The sequence below is a fragment of the Numenius arquata genome, chromosome 5 (assembly GCF_964106895.1).
Source record: "Numenius arquata chromosome 5, bNumArq3.hap1.1, whole genome shotgun sequence".
NCBI lineage: Eukaryota > Metazoa > Chordata > Aves > Charadriiformes > Scolopacidae > Numenius > Numenius arquata.
Window position 1 is genome coordinate 39,028,303 of NC_133580.1, and position 23,503 is coordinate 39,051,805.

The window sequence follows — 23,503 nt, forward strand, 5'->3', positions numbered from 1 at the left end:
ATACCACTTACAAAAGTTTGAATATAGAATATATAGTTGCTGGTTAAAGTTCAAGATTATGACTGCTGCAGAACAATGTTTTGAAAGCAAATATATAAATGATAGTAGTTGGATGTAGGATTTGAAGCCTTACGCTAAACAAAGTCACAGTTAATAGGCAAGTGTAGCATAAGTTGATTTTCTGTGCTTTGGTAGCTTCTGTATACATATAACAACTTAGAATTGTCTGAATTGAAATATCTGCAATGTTCTGTTGAAGCTGTTGCAGATATGCATGAGGAAAATAAAGCTGCACCAAATGGATGTGGCAAAATCCGAAGTGGCACTCAGAAGGAGGCTGCTTTACTGGCCCTGATGGAAAAGACTGGATACAGCATGATTCAAGAAAATGGGCAAAGAAAATTTGGTGGTCCTCCACCAGGTAAGCATTTCTTTTGAGATTAAGAAGTTGGAATTTATTTTCTGTAAGGAGATCTGTACTGAATCAGACTGAAAATTTGTGTAGCCGTTACGTCCTGTATCTTGACAGTGACCAGAAGCGGATGCTTAGGGAAAGACAGTTTAAGATCTCTTGTGCTAAACTGTGTTGAACATCTGCTCTTGGTGGATTTAGGAAGTCACAGCTTTAAAAGCAAAACAGTCTGTTCCATATGACTGAGAACACACTTGAAAACGTTAAGTGGCACAGAAGGGACAAACAAGTTGGTGATAATCAGGCATGACCTACTTTATTCCTTGTCTTACCACTTGCATTGGCCAAAGCGTTCTTTTTACAAACCTCTGTTCTCTGAGACTGGTTATCTTCACTGGTGCTAACTCATTTTGTTTTCAGAGTTGACTAATCTGTTCTCCATGTCTAACATAACCTACGTAATAATGCTGTATCAGTTACCTTTATCTTGACATTTCTTGTTATTCTTATGAATCAAACACCTTAAATCTTTATGAAGCATTTATTTGAATAATTTTTCCAGTGTCGTTGTTGACATCAGCAATGTACAAGAATTTTGCCATTAGTCCTGGTTGTATCACATGGAATACAGTAATGCTTGCTTTTGAGTCAGACTGTGCACTTACAAAAGCAGAAAGAAGGAAAATTCTTTGTGCAGCTGTTACAGTTTGTTCTCATTTGTGGCCTGTGATCCCTTATCTTTGTAAGTCATGCTCATAAGCATGAACTGTATAACTCATTGCTATATGTAGTTTAAGATACAGCTGCATCAAAATTATTTCTCTCTGGAAGTTCTTCCGGTCTAAAACTACATCCATACTGTTACTAGCCTATATAAAATAGGCAAATGAACCCCTGTGAAATTATTTTGGAAATGGCACTGGAAAAAGAACTGCAGGGCATCACGGACTACGTGCTGAGGGCTCAGCCTGTTCTTAAATTATTTAATACAATTATTACATTATAATTATGATTTTTAATTAGAACATTAGGCAGTATTAAGTGTATTTGTTTGGCAAAGTTACTTTTATTAATGAAATTATTAATCTTTTCTGAAACTAGTTGTGTTTGACAAGGTGTACCTTCTATAAATCTGTTCATTGACATTAATTATATACCTCTCCTTTAAATCTTCATCTATTTTCATAGTTGCTTAGGCTGGAAATTACCCTAAGTTACTATAAATGGTTTTCTAGGCCAGATGAGACTTGAATGTTTGAGATGGTTTGTAAGCAATTACAATTACTGTTTGTAAATGAAGAGTTTCGCTGTGAATTTTGCTTGTTTAAGATGTGGTTTCTATAAGCTTGTGTTGCTGCCAGAGGAGATAGCAGGAAAACAGAGATGACAGTAAGACTGTCATCCTGTTTATCTGACTGGTACATTATTCAGAGCAAGCAGCTGATCTGGCTCAAAATTAGCCTAAAAAATTATATTTTTGAAGTATGTGTGTAAAAAAAGGGAAAAAAAAAAAAAGTTTGGGTCCTCTGCTTTGATTGCTGGAGACATACTTATGTCATTAGGGATGCAAGTCATCAGAATTAAATGGAAGAAATTTGAGATGGCATAGATCTCACTAACAGTGGCAAGATTATAACTATAATCACAGAATCACAGAGTAGTAGACGTTGGAAGGGATCTTCGGAGATCATCTGGTCCAACCCCCCTGCCAAAGCAGGTTCACCTAGAGCAGGTTGGACAGGAATGCATCCAGGCAGGTTTTGCATATCTCCAGAGGAGACTCCACCACCTCTCTGGGCAGCCTGATGTTACTGAAGTTTGATTACTTGAACTGCTGCAAAAAAAGGGAATCCCATAATCTATTGTCCAGTGATAAATCAAGTACTCAGTCAAGGAAACTCTCTGGTCAGTTGGTATCTACTTGAGGAATGCTGCTTCTCATTAACTGTTTCCACGTTTACTCTTAAATACATGTCCTTCATTGGCAAATGTGTCACAGACCAGGTTTTCTTTAAGTCAGGAGTCATAACTTACTCTGAGTTGGCCGTAATGTGCTGTAATGCTAAGTTAGTATGCAACTTTAAAATTAGAAGATGAGCTTTTTGAATGGTAAATGGCTTTTGCTTACTGAGAATCACTGTTTAATCAGTTACCAGGCTGAGGATGGTGGTAAAAGGATGTTAATAAATGAATGTTAATGTTAATAAATGAGGATGTTAATAAATGAACACTGTTATTTAATTTAATGACATTCCTACACAGTCAAGTATAGCCTCCTCCCTTTTTCCTGATCAAGGTGTGCAGTTACTTTTTGTCTTTGGAGCTCCTAAATTATGTACTGTTGGTTTATGCTTTTTTATGTAGGCAACTGACTGCCACAATGTTAAGTAATGGCAGTACTAGCTTGCAAACTGTGTTATTTTCCATGGGCTGTCAGGCCTCAGTTGAAGTGGTCCTAAACGTGTATAAAGCTGAAAATGATGAAGATGTTGAATGCTGTGTGGAACAGAGCCAAACTTTTTCCTAGATAAGCCATGGTGGTGTGGCTCCAAGTGCATGTCAATTCTGATGAACTGGTGGCTTCACTGTATACCATGTAGTTCTTAGTGTACAGCTTATAGATGAAAATCTCTACTCTGAGAAGGTAAAAATTTCCCAATTTTGTTAAAAAAAATTTTTCACGAGTAAATTACGTGGTCTTTGATGATACTTACATGAAGACAAAAGTTTTGAGTTAATTACAAAATCACCTAAATATAATTTATTCTGAACTTAAAACAAAAGTAAAATATTTAATTAAATTCTTGTTTTAACTTGTTAACAGTAATGAAATTAAAAGAAATACAAATTGTGGTCTTACTGGATTTTTTTATTTAAACATAACAAAAATAAGAAATAATAGATGGGAATATGCTAGTTTTAAATTGAGACTAAAAATATGTAAGTAACTCCCACCTCCAAATTAAGGGGGGGGGGGCGGTGGGAAAGTGTGACTATCTGGAAATTGTACTAAGATTGTTGTTGGACAATTTATTTTAAGGTTGGGAAGGTCCTCCACCGCCTCGTGGATGTGAAGTTTTTGTGGGTAAGATTCCTCGTGATATGTATGAAGATGAATTAGTTCCCGTTTTCGAGAGAGCCGGGAAGATCTATGAGTTCAGACTGATGATGGAATTCAGTGGTGAGAATCGAGGCTATGCTTTTGTGATGTACACTACTAAAGAGGAAGCCCAGCTAGCCATCAAGATTCTTAATAATTATGAAATTCGTCCAGGGAAATTTATTGGTGTCTGCGTAAGCTTGGACAACTGCAGACTATTTATTGGAGCAATTCCAAAAGAAAAGAAGAAGGAAGAAATACTGAATGAAATGAAAAAAGTTACAGAAGGAGTGGTGGATGTCATTGTTTATCCAAATGCCACTGACAAAACTAAAAATCGTGGCTTTGCTTTTGTAGAATATGAATCTCACAGAGCAGCTGCGATGGCTAGAAGGCGGCTAATCCCAGGTAAACCGGTTTGTAATTAAACTAAGTTTTTGGGGGAGTATCTGTCTCCCATTTTGTGGGGGGGGTGGGGTGACGGATCGTCTCTGTTTTCCTTTAAAGTATTTTGAGAGTTACAAAACTGCAGTAGTACCTTTGAGCTAGAGAGGATTTTTTTGGTTTTTTTGGTTCATGAATCAGGCTTCTTTTCTTTAGGTTCTGGGGCATTTTTGTTGTTGGGTTGTTGTTGTTGTTTGTTTTTAAAGAAGCTGAAATTTAAGCAGTTCTGAGAATGAAAGAGCAGACATCTGTTTCATAAACACAAGTTGCTGTAATTTACTCTGAGATACGTATTTGCCTGGGCACACATCCCGTTTTCATTTGCATGCACTAGTCCCTGCACATAAATTCTCTTAAAGCTAAGCTTAAAAAATACAATGCTTGGAATGTGTCCCTTATTTCTTTTGAGTGTCATAAGTGAAGTTATTGATGTTTCATATTTTAAAAATGTTTCAAAGTAGGTCCTTAATCTTCTACTAGAAAATATTTTTAAGAGTTTAACAAGTAGAAGGTGACTTTTTCTTTGCACCTTTTTTATACGTTTTGAAGGAGGGAAAGTTGAAGGGATTAAGAATATTGAAAAAGGAAGGAATAGGTGAAGATACAGTTAAAAAGGGAAATTCTGGAAAAGAAGAGAAATTAAATAGGGGAGGAAATGAAACAATATAGTTGGAGAAGCAAAATCATTAAAACAGATAAAAAAAACCAAACACATAAAACAGCATTAAAACAGCATTGGCCTTGCTGAAATGAATGACAAAACTCTCTGTATTTATTAAGGCTAAGACTTAGGCAAGTCTTGGGTTAATTGTTGACAGTGTTAAGGAGTGTTAGCTAAGACTTACATAGGCCTTGCAAAGTGTTGGGAGGAATATGGCCAGATCACTGAATGCACAATAAACTAATGGTGTGATACTCAAAATGTTGACTTGAAATGAGTAACAAAGTGTGTGTGGGGGGGAGTTGTGGGGTTTTGTTTTAGTTTATGGTTTCGGTGTCTGCTGCAATGTAGAGTAAGGATTATGCTGCTGCATATAGATTTAGATCCTTTTTCCAGGTGTTGACCTTACTTTTTTAGGTGGTAATATTACTGAAGAGGCCGTGTTTACTAGCTAGTAAAAGAATGTGTTGCTTATGGTGTATATGCATGTCACAAAACCACAGTGTGTGTGTTTTGACAGCTTGTGGTGCTTAATTAACCCAAAGGGTACAGATAGAACATTTTGAATTTTGCAGAGTCTTATTTTCTTTAATAATTTCAAGTAGTAATATTTTACGTGCTTTGCTTAAGTAGATGAAGGCAACAAAACCCACTCTTTCTAGAGGTAGTTGATAAGAATGATTTTGTTTTCCTTTGCATATTTCTTATTGATGTAATGCTTCTTTGCTGTAGGAACATTCCAACTCTGGGGTCATACTATCCAAGTAGACTGGGCAGACCCAGAGAAAGAAGTCGATGAAGAAACAATGCAGAGAGTTAAAGTATTATATGTAAGAAATTTGATGATATCTACCACAGAGGACACAATTAAAGCTGAATTCAACAAGTTCAAGCCAGGAGTAGTTGAACGTGTAAAGAAGCTGAGAGACTATGCTTTTGTTCATTTTTTCCATCGAGACGATGCAATTGCTGCTATGTCTGTAATGAATGGAAAGTGCATTGATGGAGCTAATATTGAGGTAACACTGGCAAAGCCAGTTAACAAAGAAGGTACTTGGAAGCAACATTTTAATGGTCAGATAAGTCCCAGTTCTGAAAATCTTTTAGGGTTTCCTAACAAAGAAGGTGGTCATCAAAAATCCTTAGGGAAGCCAGCAAGTCTTCCAGTTCGTCTTAATGGTCAGCACAGTCCAGGCCCTCCTGAAGTTGAAAGAGGTACATACCCTTTTTTTCCAGGAATAAAGCTTACTCCAATTAGCATGTATTCTTTAAAATCCAGTCACTTCAGTTCTGCAGCAATGCATCTGGATTATTTTTGCAATAAAAATAACTGGGCACCACCAGAATACTACTTGTATTCAACCACAAGTCAGGATGGGAAAATACTCTTGGTGTACAAGGTGCTTATTCCTGGTATTGCAGATGGTTCCCAGAGTTACTTCATGCCAGACAAACTCTGTACAACAGTAGAAAGTGCAAAGGAATTGGCAGCACAGTTCACACTTCTGCATCTAGGTAAGCATAAATGCTTTCAGTTAGTTCTTAAGAACTTAAGGTAGAAAAGTTACTTTAAAAATGTTCTTTGTGTACATATCTTGGCTTGAGTGTGTATTATATAAAGTATAAGTCTACAGAAGAATAGTTAGCTGAATCTGGATGATCAGGTGAGAGCTCTGAAGAAACACAGTATAAACATTTTTACAGTTCAATGCTAGGGTCATTTTTGCTTACGTTTGTCTACCATAATGATTTATAAGGAAGAAATAGATGGCATGTTAAGTGACTTAGATGATCTTATACCCGTGTGATGATTATGGTGCTGAATATTTGAAAGGCTTTCTCTGTTCTTGATTTATTATGAATAGGGAAAGCAGGAGTGGTAGATCCATATTCAGATAATTAAGTAGTTTGGGGAGGCTTTTTTTGATTCCTCTTCATGAACATTCTTAATGCTATAGCAGAGTATCATTACCTCGCTCTACATGTATTATTTTTGGGTAAAGAGTGTTGCCATATAGTGGGTTTTTTAACCAGAAAATTAGAGAAAATAGGGATATAGTTGTTCTTCTTAATTAGTAAGTCAAGTCTAGCATCTTCATTTATTTATATTCCATTTAGAATGTAACTATTAGAAGAGGAAAGTTTTTGTATTTTTAAAAGCTACGGTAAAACCTGTTCTTCTCATAACTAAGAAGAAAGATCAGTGCAGTTCTGACAGTGTTATCCCTGTTGCTCTGTAAAGTGAAACACGTAAATAATACAAAATGTAACACTTTTGCAGTCTAGTTCCTGTCCAGCATTTTTCAGGACATTCAGCACAAAGCAGTCAGAACACAGAACTGCTTTCTAGTGCCAGGTTGTTTCGTTAGTAATTGTAGTTATCATCTGATCAAACTTCATCCTCAAAGAAATGAGAATTATGGCTCTTTGGTACTCGGATTTGAAGGCTGTTACAGAGCCATACCACGATGGTTTGAAAACTCAAATTCCAGATGAAACTTTAATTTATTCCACCTGGGTTTTTTTGTACAGTGTCGCTTCTGCTTAGTTAGCTCTTTTTCTGGCCTTTACATCCTGGTATATTCGAAGATGAGATAGGACTGATATTTATAATTTTGCAAGTATTACAAACCATCATGTAATTTCTTTGATTTGCAGAGTAACATTCTTATGTATTTGTTGCATGATTTCTGTCATCATGACTAGATTGGTAGATGCTGTATCATGAAATGAGTTCTTGCTAGTCTTTTGTAGAACATAAATATTTTTATGTCATTACAAAAAAAATGTTTCTAATGAATCCTAGAGCCAGAGGTTTGTGGTTTTGTTTTTTTTTTTTCTTTCTGTGAAGAATTGCATTGGAGACAATAGGCTTGTTCAAATAATACAAAGCAGTTTCTTCTCTAATTGTGTGTAGAAAGTTGAGGGTATTTTGGGTTGTCATGGGTTTTTTTCATTTTGTTTGTTGTGGTTTTGGATTTTTATTTAGAATTGGACCAATGCTAGAGTTGTTTGGGAAGGGAATGTTTTGGTTTCTGGAGTGGTAGGCAAGTTCTTTCTGAATTTCTTATAATACCTAGGAAGTTTGAACAGGTTGTGCTTCAGTTACTATTACTTCAGTTTTTTAATAGTCCGCTGTGTTTTTTCACATTCTAGTTTAGAATATTGGCCTTCTTAAGCTGTGGACTTCCAGGTTTGAAATCAGGAGTGGCATTCTCTGTGGATAGTGCCTGCTACATGTGGGACAGCAAGCGTCTGAAGCATCAGACATAGTGGTCCTCTACAGTGCAGCTCTGGATAGAAACACAATGAGATGATACAATACAGTAAATAATCCTTTTCTGATTAGTTGTGCATGCATACGCGGCCCAGGAATACATCCACAAGATTTAAACCTTGATTCTGCTTTAGGAGTGGAAGGAGGAGAAAAGAGAACAGATCAATAAGTGTTTATTAAAATGCTTTTACTTGATAATTTTGGCCCAGTGAAGCTAAATTTTCAGGGAAATGGAAGCAGAAATAGTAACTGAAAGGTTAAGTGGACTCCTGTGTTAGTGATGACTCTTTCTGTTCCTGAGAAATGCTTTAGCAAAGACGTTTTTGTTCTTTATTCCCCTCTTTTATTTTTTTTTTTCACCAGTTCTAGTTTCAGTGGATTGGAAAAGCTACTGCTGATAGCAAACTGTTAAAATAGTGTTGCCATCCTTTTCTTCCTAATACTGCTACTTAGCACTTGTTCTGGAAGTCTCTTGATACTTAGGCTGTGGTGAGATTTTTCTTTTGCATGCAGTTTGTAGCAGACTTACTTCAGGCCTGACTGTGATGCCTTTTTTTTGCCAGGCGTGACTGAAATGTAAACAAGCTTTTTTCTTCCTTAGAATCTTGCTTTTTCTTGGTTTTGTTTTTGCATGCCCAGAAGGTTTTAGAGGAAGAAGAATCTCCAAATGCAAAGCCTTATACATTGTCTCTACCTTAGTGGAGATGTTTGTTTTGCATTGGTAGGTTGCCTCCAGAAGGTGATACTTTCAGATGGTCAAAGTGATCAGTTATATTTATTTTTAATAATGAAGTGGCTAAGTATCTGTGCCTGAATTTGTACACATTGTAGGGGCCATTTTATGGTTGCGTGTCTGTTTCCTTTTTTTTTTTCTAGCTATGAAAATTAGGGCCATACCTTTATAATACATGTAATCCTGAAGATAAAAGAGAAAAAAGGTGGTAAACTCAAAATAGTGGTGTGATGCTCTCCTCCTTTAAAGAAGTATAAAGACAGCTTCAGGTTCTATGCTTGATCATGCATACCTGCCCATTTTGTGGCTTACAGATAGCATTATCTAAAGAAAATATTTTCTCTCCTATCCTTCTCTGGGAAAAAATCAACAGAATGATTAAAAAAAAATAGACTAAGAATGATTATTCACAGCTGTGGTCAAATCCAGAGTGCAAACAAGTTTAAAAAAAATGAAGAAAGTATGTGATGAGATTTTTATCTCTTCAATTATAGTTATAAGTGCTATAGGGAAAAAAATTAAAGTGAATTTAAATTAGCAGTATTTTAAAGCATTTTAGCACGTCAGTGTGTGAAACGATCACAATTAATGTGAATTCTTGCTTAGCAGAATTGCTGTATCTCAGGTTTGGTTTTTAAAAGATGTCCACCTAATGGCCTCGTGCTGGTAATGCTGTCTTGTTATCTTTGAACTGTAAAACTTTTTGCTTTTGATGGTCTCTGCATTCTTGTTTCGGAGGATATGGCCTTACACAGAGCATGCAAGAGCCCTATTGCAAAGCAAATATACATGGCTGACTTTTGAAAGATACACCTCTTTCATGTTGATAAAACCCTCTTTTTGATGTTGGAACTATTGCAATACAGAAACAAGGCCCTAAGGATTCTAGAAATAGAATTTCTTGTCCCTATCTAATCTATAGAAGTTGGGTTTGTTCCAACTTAATATATATACTATGTGGGAAACAAACATCTGAAGCTAAAGCAGAGTTGCTAGAGGATCCATCCTTCTCACTGAAGTGTCTGTTGCATGGTTTGGTATGGTGAATGATGCTGCATGGATGCATGTGCTGTGGGTTTTTTTTTTTTTGGATTTGGTGGTGGGTTTTTTTTTTATTTTTTATAAGAAACGGTGATTTTGAGAAAAGTCTGAGTGTGTTTCTTCTTGGAAGCAACTTACTGTAAGCTTGAATGTACAAAGATGCCACAGGGAGTAATTCCTTCTGGTAAGTAACTTCTCTTACAGGAACTTAATTTTTTTCCCACTTAATTTTTGATCATGTGTACAGTTCTTTTTTCTTTTTAGAGTATATAAGCAGATTAAGGTAAGTGAATGAGAGCTGATTTGATAGCATTTTAAAATTGGACTGTTATGATAAACAATCTCAAAGCACTCCGTTGGCTTTTTTTGGTGATACATATTCCTGTATTTACTTTCCCAAGGCAGAATACTTGTTTGTTACTGCATACAGTGGTCCTGAACAGACAGCAGTACAACAATTTACCACTTGGTGTCACCTGAATATTTTGAAAATGACGCTTGGAGAAAATACAGAAAGCTATGATTTCACTGAAAGATGAATAAGCTACATATTAATGTTACCAGATAAATCATGAACAGATCAAGAAAGTGAAAAAGCCCAGGCTCGTTTAAATATGTGCAAATTACATGTCTGGATGCCCATTTGTGAGAAGGGGAGCAGAGATCCCTCTGCAGCAAAGGCTGAGTTCTAGGGAATTCTCTCCCTACTAAGTCTGACTTGAGGGTGATGGAGAAGAGAAGAAGTTTCAGGAAAGTTTCTTCTCTTTTGGAGATCTGCCAGGTTTTATACGTGTATTCCACAATAGGGTATTCTTTGCTCGCTCACACATGCTATTCCATGTGGTGTCTCACTGAGACATAATTTAAGTAGTTAACTTTTAGGTAGAGGAGAGTATTTAACAAAGTGTTTAAAGGAAAAATATACTGGTAAATCTCTGAATCAAAGAAGAGCATTTAATAACTATAGCATGTAAATAGCAGTTTAATTCCAGTTCATCGCATATAATGTGTGTAGTAAACTGTACTGAAACAGGTGGAACAAGCATTGTATCTTACTACTGTGAATTCGCTTTTTTAAGCTTCTTAAATACTGCATGCAGTAGCAATTTACAAGTCAAGGATAAAACTTGTATAAACTTGTTCAAGAGTCTGTACTCAGCATCTGGGTCTCAGAACAAACATATCAGTAAACTGCTGTCCTAGATTTTGGACAAAAAACTTAAAGGTGTCACAGTTCAAGTGAAATGTTTTTATTTTACTGATTTGTTGTTTTGCTTGGTTTGCTTTATCAAAGTTAACTATATTGCTGTTGTAACAAGCAAGAGCCAGGTACAAAATGTAAGTTTTCTAAAAATTACAGAAATCACTGGCTTTGCTTAGCAAATACAGATGATACGTAGTGGTTGGTTGGTGGGGGTTTTTTAAGTAATTTTTTTAGAAAAGCTCAGAATGTAGTATAACATGTTCCTTAACAGTATGAGTTTAGAAGTCTTGAATATTTATCAGATGACTTACACATAATGGTTTTTATCACAGCCCCTGAGCAAGCATATATAACTTTGCTGTCCCTGAATGCAGCCTAGTGGGATAGTAGAGGTGAGTGAACCTCCCAGGATTGTGTTTGGTGCAGGTTTTTTCCCCCTCAGAGACATTGTCTTTGCTGCACTGTTTGGACTGTTTGTGAGAGAAGTTGTTCTTAAGGTTATTTCCCCACATACACACCTCTGAGAAGGATTGTAGAAATACTCTGTTCATTTTTTTCTTCAAAGGAGACCATAGCTCTACTGCTGTGGACCTGCTGATGGATCACCCAGTCTGATGTTCACATGGATTGTGCAGCACAAAGGAAGGTTATGATTTTTACTCCTAAAATGACTCTGAGTCGTTTTTCAGTCATTTGTGAATTATTTGCATTTCCAGCTTGGGTTTAAATTTATTTTCAGAAGTGGAGTTGTTACTACACTGGTGACTTGAACTATTTCTTTGGGTCATCAGTTTCACGTAAAAGAAAGAGACTAATGTCTCCTCCTCTTACTTGCAAAAAGTGTAATTTTTTAACTTTCTGCATTTTATGCTACAAGAGTAAATGTTCTCTTTTTTTCAAATATGCTGTTGTGGATGAATTTAAGTGTGGATGTCTGTCACTTCTGAAGCCTCTTTCATTTTTTAAAATGAGGATTACCATCTTCTCAGAGTGTCGTGAGATTGGTTTTTTAAAAGCTTAAAATATTTAATATAAGCAGTTTGAAAATAGCATTAAATCCATGCTTGGTGTTAACTTTACCGCTCGAAGCTTCTAATCTGAGTCACCCAGGATTTGTCCTGAAGATTCAGTTTTCTGTTGCTCCTGCTTATGGGCGGGGAACATAAATTTGTTAATCTGGGCCTATGTAGGAGAACTTGAGGGGGAAAAAAAATGAGTAAGAAAGCTATTACAATGATGGACTATGTTTATCTGTGAAATAACTTGACTGACTTCAGTAGAGCCAGTCACTTTAAAACAGGACTGAATTTAGTGCCTTTTTCTAGTCTGTTGATGATCACAATGAAGTTGGGTTTTGTTTATGCAGTGTGTATCTGCCAGAACTTGGTACTTAGTTAATAATACACCCCAATCTAAAGTGTTAAATATGTAATAGAAAAGACTGCCGCTATGATATGATATATATAACAACTACAACTCAGAACAGTGATCTCATGCAAATTAAAGTTGTCTTCATTAATACTTTGTGTTCAGTAGAGGTGAAACAAAGGGTCATTTTTCTAAAATTTGGTTAAAAATACATAGGCTGAGAAAATACGGTCAGTACAGAAGAATGGAGTTTTTTTAAAAGTATAAAGCTTTTAGGAAAAAAATCAGATTAGTGAATTCTCATTTTTTAGTTCTCTTTTTTACTAGGTCCTTTCTGCTGTTTCTTGAACTGTTGACTAAATAATTTCTTAATTATTTGAGTTAGTATTAGGGGTGCAGAGGAAAGGGAAGAACGCAGCATTGGTATAACACTGTGACTGCTTTCATTACATCAGTATCTTAACTATTAAGGAACTTAAGTCCATCTTGGAATAGGTAATGTAGTATGCTTGCTGAAATCAAAAGTCATTTTCTTCCCCTCTTTCCTCTCTTTTTCTGCAGCCAACTGTACACCCTATTTGGCTTGAACTGCCCTGAAGAAGAAAAGTTTGGAATTCGTTGCTTTGGATCTTGCCATAAAAGAAAAAAGAACACCACACTGATACATGATTACCAGAAATTCACATTGCATGTTTTTTGATGAATAATTCTTCAAAGCACATGTGTGTATTAAACATTTCACTTTAAAGATTAATGAAATTGAATGTTAAAATGTTTTGGTTAGCTTGATTAAATTTGTTTTGAAAAGATAATTTGTTTAAAAGATTTTCAGTACCTGTAATAGTTTATATAACAATAGCTTATTTTTAGTGTTGAAATAATTTACTACAATTCCTACTCCTGTGTTTTGAGTTTCATGCGGAATTTTTATAGTTTGTATTGTAAGTAATAAATCTTAAGCAGACATTAAAAAAAAAACCAAAAAAACCAACCTACAAAAAATCAAAACTATACCACCCTGGCACCCCTGTCGTTTCATACATAAACATACATAATATGAAACTTAAATTCCAGACTCTGATTTGTTTTTGTAACTTGATGCAAAATTTTATGGGAAGAACATGTCCAATAAAATCTTTGCTTCTGGTAAAGCATTACGTCAATGAAGGAGTGGTATTTTGAAGGGCTTTATGTTGACGTACCGTCAGGCTACATGAGATACATTGCTGTACTCATGACATTGAGGTTCAATACCTTAGATAATTCTTTGAGACAAAAATGGGCAAAATAGAATCTTGACACATACAAATTACATGTACTTTTCTGTACAGCTCAGTAAGTTGCATTTCCTGTTGTTAGCACCTCTCTGCTGGGACACGTGTGTGCTTCCATCTTCACAGACGCCTTACTCTTACCCAGGCTGTGCCCCGTAACCAGCACTTCTAATTGCCTGTGGTATCCATGTTGAACAGCAGCTTACTCGCTTTCTAATCAGGCCATGTTCTTCTTAAAAAACATAGTTTAGCATTAAACTGAAAATAGTTTTCAAGTTTTTAAATCGGGTATATGTAATTCATTTTGAGAGAGCCATCTTGATTTTTATTGTGACTATTTAGCATTTCTCAGTAGAGAGCTTTATTTATTGAGTGACAAAAAATAAAGGCCTTTTTTCTTTTTTTTTTTTTTTTAAATCTGAAACTACTATAGCAGATCATCCTCCTTTTTGAATTTGGTATATAGTTTCAGTTTCTGGTCAAGGAATGGGACAAGTGGCATATATTAAGAGTCTAAGGGCCTGACCTATGCAAGTATTGGTGTAAGGTTTTTTATCTGAAAAGCGTTTGTCAAAAAGAAATATTACGTAGACAGAAAACGATGCAGTGGAAAGATTTAAAGTTGAATAATTTTTCTTAAAAGCAGTCAATTATTGTGGTCCATTACATATTTTAGTTAAATGTGTTTCATCAGCATATTAAATTAATTAAATTAATTAATTTAATTAATTAATTTAGTTGCAGTTATAGCAGTTTAATTTTATTTTAATTTGGTATTAGCTACATAGTAGTTTTAAGTGTTGTAATTTTTAATGTTGATATCATGCGTTTGCCTTCTGTACTTGAATTAACATTTATATTAAATTTATGCTGTTAGTATTTGGTGTGTGCAAAAAATACTTATTTTACATGTGGTACCTTCACAAACTTACTTTGCGGGATTCCCTTTGCTTTCTATAGTAGCAAGCTTTGGCCAGAGGCTCCAGTGCAGGTGCTTTGAACAAGAGAAAGGGTGATTAAGTGAAGGGCTTAGTGAAGCCTTGAAAAAAGAAAAGTCCTTTTTAAAAAGCAAGTTTCCTTAGTAGCATCTGTCACATTTGGAAGTTGTTAAACTGTTATGATTTCCTAACAAAATCTGTTGGGAGGAAAGAAGAGGGGGCTTGCTTTACCTCATGTTTCAACTAAGTAGTCCTTGAGGCCAGACAAAAATCAATGTTTGAGATAGAATAATACAGTATAATGCTGATAAGGTGTGGGGGAACTAATTTAAAAGTATTTGCACCTGGCAGCCTGAGAATTCCAGTCTACAGACTGCTGAAATGAGCTTTATTTTTATTTTTCAGATGTCTTGATTAAGCCTGACTTTTGTATTGCAAGTTTTTATATAGGCATCTTTAGTGACACCTTGAAAATACAGTAGACTTTTGCATGTGCAGGAAAGATTTGATAAAACAGTATTCTGTAATACTTCAAATGGAAATATGGGCCAACTGAACCTCAGTAGAATTGGTATTGTTGGCTACTTAAGGGAGCTGTGTGACGAGCTGCACAAAGGTAGCATAGCATCAAGATGAATACCTGTAGGAGAGCTGACTTACCCAGTGAACAAAGGGAGGTAGTGACCAGTTCTGCAGAAAGCCAGTATTTTTCAGTCAGTGTTCAGACTTCTAACCGTGCTCCCATCTTTGAAGCAGCCTTGTGCAAAAAGCAGTTTTGCTACGAACTAGTAACTCCCATCGTTACTAACATGAGCATGTACCTTGGCAATTATTTTCAATATTCCCCACAAGTGTGACTGTACAAAACCATGATCAAACGTTTGAGTGTAATGAGTACTGGGTGGATGTAAGCCAAATGCAGCCCTCTGACAGAATTTGGTCTTTGTTTTGCAGGTAACGACAAAGGTAAGGAATAAGCAGCTGAAGCAGCAGTAGCACTCAGTAGCTGTAATTCAGGGGTTTTGAAGTTTATTTAGAGCACATCATTAAAAATCTCTAATCAGTGTGCAAAATTGCAAGCATATTTTTCATATTTATAAAAGTCTCACTGGAGCTTATTAACCTTTGAAAACAGCCAAACCAAGCCACGTATTTCTTCTGAAAGTGTTGTGACAAAGGGAAAATATGGCGTTGCAGGTTTTTTTACAGTCCTGTTGTATAACTGATACAAGTGAATCCATCTGCCATCCTGTTCTATCATTGGTGTAGAAACTAGAAATCCCTCTGAAAGCAGAGGCCACTGACTTTAGCAAAACAAAGTTTTGTTCTTTTGCTCTAAATGCCCCTGCATTAAAACCTTGCCCTAAATAAGGGAAGGTTTTCCTTATGCTTACAGTTACCTTTTGCATCTGCTTGCCTGCCTTTTTTTTTTTTCTTTTTGAAATATTATTATTACTACCTTACGGTTGGTGACAGATGGTAAAGCCTGTTCTATGGAGCAAGGATGTTGTGGGTAGAAACTTTATCTTCCAACCCTTTTTTTTTTTACACCTGGGAAAAGAACAGTAGGTGGGGTGGAGGGAACTAAGGCTGTTTGTCCCCAAGAGCTAGCGTCCTATGTAGTAATGTGAACAAGAGTTACTGAATTAATGGAAATTTCTTTTAAGTAGGAAACAGTATTAAAGAGCAGGTCAGCTGGGAGTTACTAGGTTAACATGCTCTTGAGGTGAAAGCAATCAACCCCCTGGAAGTCAGTTGTTATAAGTCTTCTCTTTCAGTGAATTTCTTAGCACAGCTACTGTGCATAACAAAGAATGACCGCTTCAGCATCTCTTCCAGCTATTTAGTGTTAAACTTAATGGACAGCCAGAGGAAGGAAAACAACTAATGGTCTGGCAGTCTTAAACAGAACTTTCCTGCAGTTAGAAAGCCCTATTAGGCCCAAAACAACCAAGAAAAAGTGTGTGAGGGGGTTGTTTAGAGCAGTATTTAGAAGTCTTTCTCTACCCCTCATAGTTCCTGTTTTCATGTTAACAAAGCTGTTAGGAGCCACCACGACTTGAAATAATTGGTGCAAGTTGTCTGTGGTTGAACTATTACCTGGTGTCTACTACAGGCCGCCTGATCAAGGGTAGCCTACTGACGAAGCCTTCTTACTCCAGCTACAGGAGGCATCACGCTCACAGGCTCTCGTCCTGCTGAGGGACTTCAGACACCCTGACATGTGCTGGAGAACTAGCACAGTGAGCTGTAGGCAATCCAGGAGACTCCTGGAGTGCATCAAGGATAACAAACCAGGTAATACCCTCACCAGAGGAGAGGCAATACTGGACCTGATGGTCACCAACGAAAGTGAGCTAATCAACTTGAGTGGTTGGACTAGATAATCTCCAGAGGTCCCTTCCAACCCCAAATCATTCTTTGATTCATTCTGTAATCAGTGACATCAAGACTGGAGGCAGCCTGATCTGCAGTGGTGGAGTTTGCAGTCCTGAGGTATATGGGTCAGGCGAAGAGCAAAGTCAGAACCCTGAATTTTAGGAAAGCAAACTTCCAGATGTTCAAGGAGTTAGATAGTAGGACCCCCTTGGGAAACTGCCCTTGGGGACAGGGGGGCAGAAAAGAGCTGGCAGATCTTTAAGGACACTTCCCATAGAGCGCCAGAGCTCTCGATCCCCAGGTGGAAGAAAACGGGAAAGGAAGCAAGAGACAGCATGGCTGAGTCAAGACCTGCTGGTTAAACTAAAGGGCAAGGAAGAGATGCACAAGCAGTGGAAGCAGGGACAGATATCCTGGGAAGAGTATAGGGACTCTGCCTGGTTCTGAAATATTCAGCTTAAGAGTCAGAAAGAGGCTTGCCCTCGTCACTACATTGCAGGTGCTGAATCGGTAATAAAATAACTAACACCCTTGACCTCCTTCAGAGGCAGAGCCCGTGTCGCCTCATGAAAGCAGCGCTCAAGCCACCAGGATGGTACCGGCTACTGGGAATGGTGTCAAGCACATGGGACTGTGATGAGGGCAGGCCTTTTCCAATGTTACAGGCAGTGCAAAACTACCATGGAAAACATTAATTGACAAGGATTATCTAAGTATATCTCAAAAATAGCTTGATTTTTATCTAAAAAAATACCCTGTTCCATCCAACTGATGTGCTTTGGCCTTACTGCAGAAGGGCTTAATTTTTGTGAGGCTGGTCCTTTTCTTGAAAAGAAACTTTTCTGTCGCTAAAAAAGTAAACAGCCATAGAACAATTAAATGACGCAACCACTGTCAAACCAGGTGGAATTTTTAGGACTCTAGAATGCAAGTACCTGCTCATGGAAATTGAAAGAAAATCTTTAGTACTGCTTGAAGTTGGGGAAATTTCAAAAAGTATAAGGACACTTAAATATCTTCAAAAAGAAGCCCGCGAAACCAAGATTGTCATTTTGAGAAGGCAGTGATGCTTTTAACTAAGCCAGCAGATAAAGTTTTAGACTTGAAAGAGGTGAAGAATCCCAAGTAATAACCACCGAGGGCAGTACTGGTTTGTAGATCAAACAGTAGTGGTCATATTCTGCATTTTAAAACCTGTGGTGCTTCAGAAAGCAGGCATAATATGCGATTTTTAGATGGGGAGGGGAAAGCGTTGAGGTACAGGAGTTTATGACTGTCAGAAAATAATTGACACAATCAGAAATTGAAATTAAGCAGTGCAGGAACCAGAAGCATCTACAAAGGCAGATCGTAGCTCACAGAGGCTGGTCTATTTGCTACAGTTCGGTTTAAGTAGGAAGTCAAATTCCTTTAGAAAGCCATGGCAGAGTACGACTGATGAGAAAGATGACTCTCCTCCTCTGACAGTCCCAAGGAGAGCAATACTTGGAAGAACCAGTGTTAGAATATTCTGCATGGATAATGGCATCTGCCATTATGTGCTGTCAAAATCCACCGGAAAAAAACAGTTTAAAAAAAAATTTCCATTGAAAGTCAATGGAAATACCTTGATGGAAAACTTAACTTAAAACATGACCATACCACTAGGGTGGCTTGCCAAGAAACAAGTACCCATTTCAGTAAATTTAGCTATATAAGTTACCCCTTCAGGTTTCAAACATTTTTTTCCACACTGCCAGAGGCTATGACTGCTATTGACTTAAAGTTTCCTGCAGAGGGAAGTATGCACTAGTGTATGAAAACCAAATATTGACAAAGATCATTTGACTCAAAGCTGGAAATGTCTCTATGTGTAAGCAAAGAGCAAGAGACTAGAATGTCAAGAATGGTATTCACCGAGTTACACCTTTTTTTTAGGAGAAGTTGAAACATTTCAAGTGATAAAATAGCTCTCTGAAGCAAAGGAAGCTTATCAAATCAGCAGGAAATACAAAAGAGGGACCTTAAATCTTATCCCTTTATGATTTAGGAGCCTACCTCTGGGTTGCGATACTGATGCTGTTACTCTAATGAAGAAGAAAAAAAAATTACCATTGTAAAAAGAATGGCCCTGGAGGCTTCTACTTTTCCCTGCATGTGGGCTTCCATCTCAGCTCTGTATTCATTTCTTCCAAAACTGATTTCTGTCTCCCCTGTTTGAGGAGAGGATCTAACTCCTGGATCCTGGGCTGTCCTGAGGTGGGCAAGCTCTCCCGAGGCAGAATGTGGAACTTCCCTGACTGTACCAAGTGCCACAGGTCCCTGCAGCACAGGGCCTTTCTGTCCCGCATCCTGACGCCTCCCTTGCTCTGATCTACAGGTTTGACAGCAACGGAGGGGAAGAACGGTTCTTCCCATTTCCCAGTATCTTTTCACAGGCAGAACTTAGTATTTGCAACACACTCCTAGAGAAGAGAGAGTAGTAGGTTGGATTCAGACTGATGAGGGAAGAGACATTTGACTCTCCCCCACTGCCCCCCACTATATTTATTTTTTTTTTTTTGAAGTGAGAAGGATCATTGTGTTGTTTGTAGGTACATACTTTAACATATGCACCTTTAGCACAGTTAAACAGTCAGAAAAATTAGGCAGACTAATGTCTATCAGGAAGGTCTGTCTGGGCTCAGGGCAGGAAGCTGCCACAGTCTTTCAGGAATTGAGTGGTTCTGGCTGAGGAGGAGTTGTTTAGGTTCTTCTGAAACTTAAATAGCAAAGGAGGGCTTGGGTGCCTGCAAAAATAAATAATACAATCAGCTCAAGATGCCTACAGGATGACACAGATTTTGAGGACCACACAACAATTTCATTTCTCTCTTGTTGTAGACAACTATGGCTAAAGCTCAAATTCCTCTTGGAATCCAAGGAGATGTTTGTTTTTTAATACATTATTTTTATACAGGGAGTAGAAGATTGTCAGAAAATGGATGACAGCTCATTTTTAGCACTGCCTTTCTAAGGAGGGGTGGTGAGCAGCTTTCACACATGAAGTCTTATGGTGAAAACTATGATCATAGGAACACTGATTAAAGGTTTTGTGGTTTTGTGGTTTTTTTTTTTTTATAAACTAGACAAAATTGTAAAAAAGGCAAGCCCCCAGCCCCAAAACTCCACCTCCACTATCTAAAGCAATGTTCATGAGAGGAAGCTACCTGAACTCTCTTTAATACCAAGGCATGTATTTTGATGAAACTTTCACTACATTTTTCCTTAAAAAAAGCATACGGTTTTCAGCTACCATGAAACCATATTTATTTTATCCATTCATCCTAGTCAAGAATTTAAGCTATGAAAGTGGTAGATTTAGACCAGAGGAAACAGTCACGTCACCTACTTTGTCCAGCAGTCCAAACACATCACTGAATTTCATTACGTGCCCCTGGAGCAGGCCCTGTAACAGCTGATGAAAGCACATCTTCCAGAAAGGCATCAAAGTCCACAAGGTGCCGAATCTTACAACATAAATTGGATCAGGGTTTCCTAACTTTAAACAGACACAGTACTTTATTGCAAAAATACTTGATTTCTCCCATATACAGAGGGTATTTCCTAAGCTCTTGGTATCTCCTCTTGCTTTGAGCTCAGGAAATTTTCAAAGCTACCTACCAGCTCTACATACTGGTGACAGCTTATTGCTATTAGTAGCTGTCAGCTGTATTTTCCTGCTTCTCTTTTACAACCTCATCTGAAGTTTGTCTAATATTTCAGTAACTACTGAATAACTGTGTGAATAACACTATAGGAGGACTCCAGTGAGCTGTGAGGCATCTGGAGCTCAACTCTATTTAGCTCTGGTGAACCAGCACAACAGAGCTCATGAGCTGGTCCTGTTCCACAGCTGAACTGGTGAGACTGTGTGTTAGCAGAGCTCAGTCCCCTGATTTGGGTTTATCTGACCCAATGGAGGGGCATGGCCTCCAATTCACGGGGCCCCTGCACCGAGTTGCAGGTGAACCACAGGTCTTAAGTTTCCGAGAGGAGCTGGAGCTTGGTGCTCTCACTGGAGAGTTCGGGGGCAAACACAGGTGCAAGTATTCATAGAAGGACAGTGTGTCCATCTGTCAGAGAAAGTCATTCAGGGATCATCTGGACAAATATGTGTATTTAAAAATCTAACAACGCGAAATATTTTCATCCTAAAGTAGAACAGGAATTCTTTAAGAGCATCGGATCTTGTCATTTTAGTAAACAATTCTGCCAAAGCTTATTTAGGCTCTTCTAATGCTAGGGGTAAGGGATGTATAGTGCATACTGTACCAGTTAGGGCAGGCGCTTAGTGAACTCTCAAATGCTGCTGTACAAATCAAGCTAATGGATTAATGCTACGGTCTTTTGGAAGCTCAGCTTCCTTTTTTCCTCCTGCATACTTCAAACCCCGATAAAAGCAAGCAAGCATAGCTGCTGTAAGGGCTGGGGAACGGCTGGCACAAGAAGCCTGCTGTAGTAGAGTGTCTGCCAAACTTTTGCTGTCCTACCCTAGAATTATTTGCCAGAAAAGCCAGTTTTTCCATTTCATACTGGATTTGTGCTTATTAAATCCATTTGAATTACATGATATACCACTATTTCATAATGGAAATAAACTGTTCTCCTGTATAGGTATGACTTGAATTTTTCTATGCTATTCTTCATTAAATTTTCAGCAACCCACTAGGATAGGGAGAATACTGTATTACGGGAAGAAAACTGAAAAAAAAAAAAAAGTTTGCATATTTTGAAGATTCTTATTTTGGTGCAAAGTCTTCCACATCCCTTCCTTGCCCTATACTAGTTCTGCAGCTTTTCTGTTTCAGGAAGAAGTGAACTTCCAAGATGTTAGAAAATTCTGGATAGTAATAGCTTTCAGTGCAGAGGACAACCTGATCAGACACCCCCCCAGGGTTTTAACAGCCTCATTATTACAAGCAAGCCAGGAGTAGTTTAAAAGCCGTCCCCCGCTCCCCGCCAAGAAAGACTAGAGAGATTCCTATTTTATGTGCTCACATCCCAGTGCACTGTTTGTCAAACAGGAGCCAGCAGAGATAGGAGAGGCATTCTCACCAAGGAAGAATGTACTTTTAGCCTGAAGAGAAGAACCAACATAATTCAAGGAAGCTTCATGTGAGTATCTTGTTTGAAAGTTTATGAAAGAGTTTATGAAGGATTTTTGGGAAACATTTTTTAAATTCCACTTTAAATTTACTCATAGTCTTACAGTTTAACAGGTCCTTAAAAAAACACCACCAATTTAATTACTGTTGCATGCATACTGTTGTGGAGGAAATGAGAAAAGTAGGGATAAAGATCTAAGTACCAGCAGACATTTTAAATTGCATTACATGGATAGCTGTTTCGTAACTTTTAAAAAAGTTGTTGGAATATTAGGATTCATAATGCTAGGATACACAGATGTTTGACTGTAAATGAGAATATCCTACCCAAACAATTTTAGTCAGTGTATGCAAGACTCAGATGCATTACAGCTCATGAAAGTGAACTATGATCAATTTTTTCACTGTCTTGTATGTTTGCTCTTTTTGGCTTGCCTTCCAAAACAGCTCAGCAAGCTGTATCTCAAACTGTACTGCCTTTCTCATCAGCTGTCTTTAGATTCTCCTTGCTTCATTGCTACTTCATCATTTTGTGGACCTTGCTTGGCATTTTTCCCCCCTCAAATATTGTTCTATGTCATCGATTATTCTTCCACAATAGGCTTCAGTCTACTATTGTGTTTAGTGAAGACCGTTTGCTGCTTTTTCCTTGCCAGCTCACACTGTATTTTCTTTAAAAAAAATCCAAAATCCACCAAATACCTCAAGCATATCTATTCTTATTCTTTTACTTAAAGCAGTGCTGACTGCTCTCGGTTACACTGTTAGGTATCAAAATATTCTCCTCGTGTGTTTCCAGACTATTTCCAAATGGACTGTCCCTCTTTAGGGGTGTTTTTTGAGATAAGGTACCAGAATATCACTTTGAGTATAGATTCAGCATCACTAGCACACAGGCTCCTGCCAGCTCCTCTGTGTCTGTCACTGGTTGTTTTCTCATATCCTTAACAGAGCCTGCAACAGAGTGCTGTTGGAAGCTTACATTACAGACTTCTGCTAGGTATCGAATATAATCTCAGTTCTTTTCACGATGAGTAATCTTTTACAGATGTTGTTTTACTAAGGGAGAGTTTGATGCATCTACCACATCTCTAATTCTTTGGCAAGAAGATGCTTACTCAATGGAAAAATGGTCCCACATGATCATTGCGTATATTTTGTATTAATATATCTAATAAACAGGTACTGTGGTAGTACAGTATCTTTGTAGAATCATTTCAAGTGTGCAAACATAATTCACTAAGCACCTGACAAACTTTAAGCGTTCCTTATCTGGTCAGTTCTGGGAGATACAGGGAGCAGAGGATGTACAAAACAAACTCAGGTCATGGCAGCCAAAATCTCTGCTGAAAATTAACCAGGGTGTTGCAAGAGGAAGTTAGAAGTGAAGTACACATGAAGTATATGAAATTTCATAGTTAAGTTGGTCTCCAGGTGGCAAAGGTATATCGGGTAAAAATCCCCAAGGCAAAGAGCAGCTTTCCGAAATGAGATTTCAAGCTAGGGATGCAGAAAGATGCAGACTGCCCAAGCCCAGTTCACTGCT

At 37.6% G+C, this 23,503-nt stretch overlaps 1 protein-coding gene across 1 annotated transcript; it reads left to right on the top strand.

Moving 5' to 3' along the window:
* Positions 1-265: 265 nt before the first annotated feature.
* RBM46 (RNA binding motif protein 46) lies at positions 266-11,251 on the top strand. The gene is made up of 4 exons (XM_074147679.1): positions 266-421; positions 3,453-3,920; positions 5,350-6,132; positions 11,205-11,251. Exons 1-4 carry the CDS (start codon positions 271-273, stop codon positions 11,249-11,251), a joined length of 1,449 nt encoding a protein of 482 aa, XP_074003780.1. The 5' UTR covers positions 266-270.
* Positions 11,252-23,503: the final 12,252 nt, after the last annotated feature.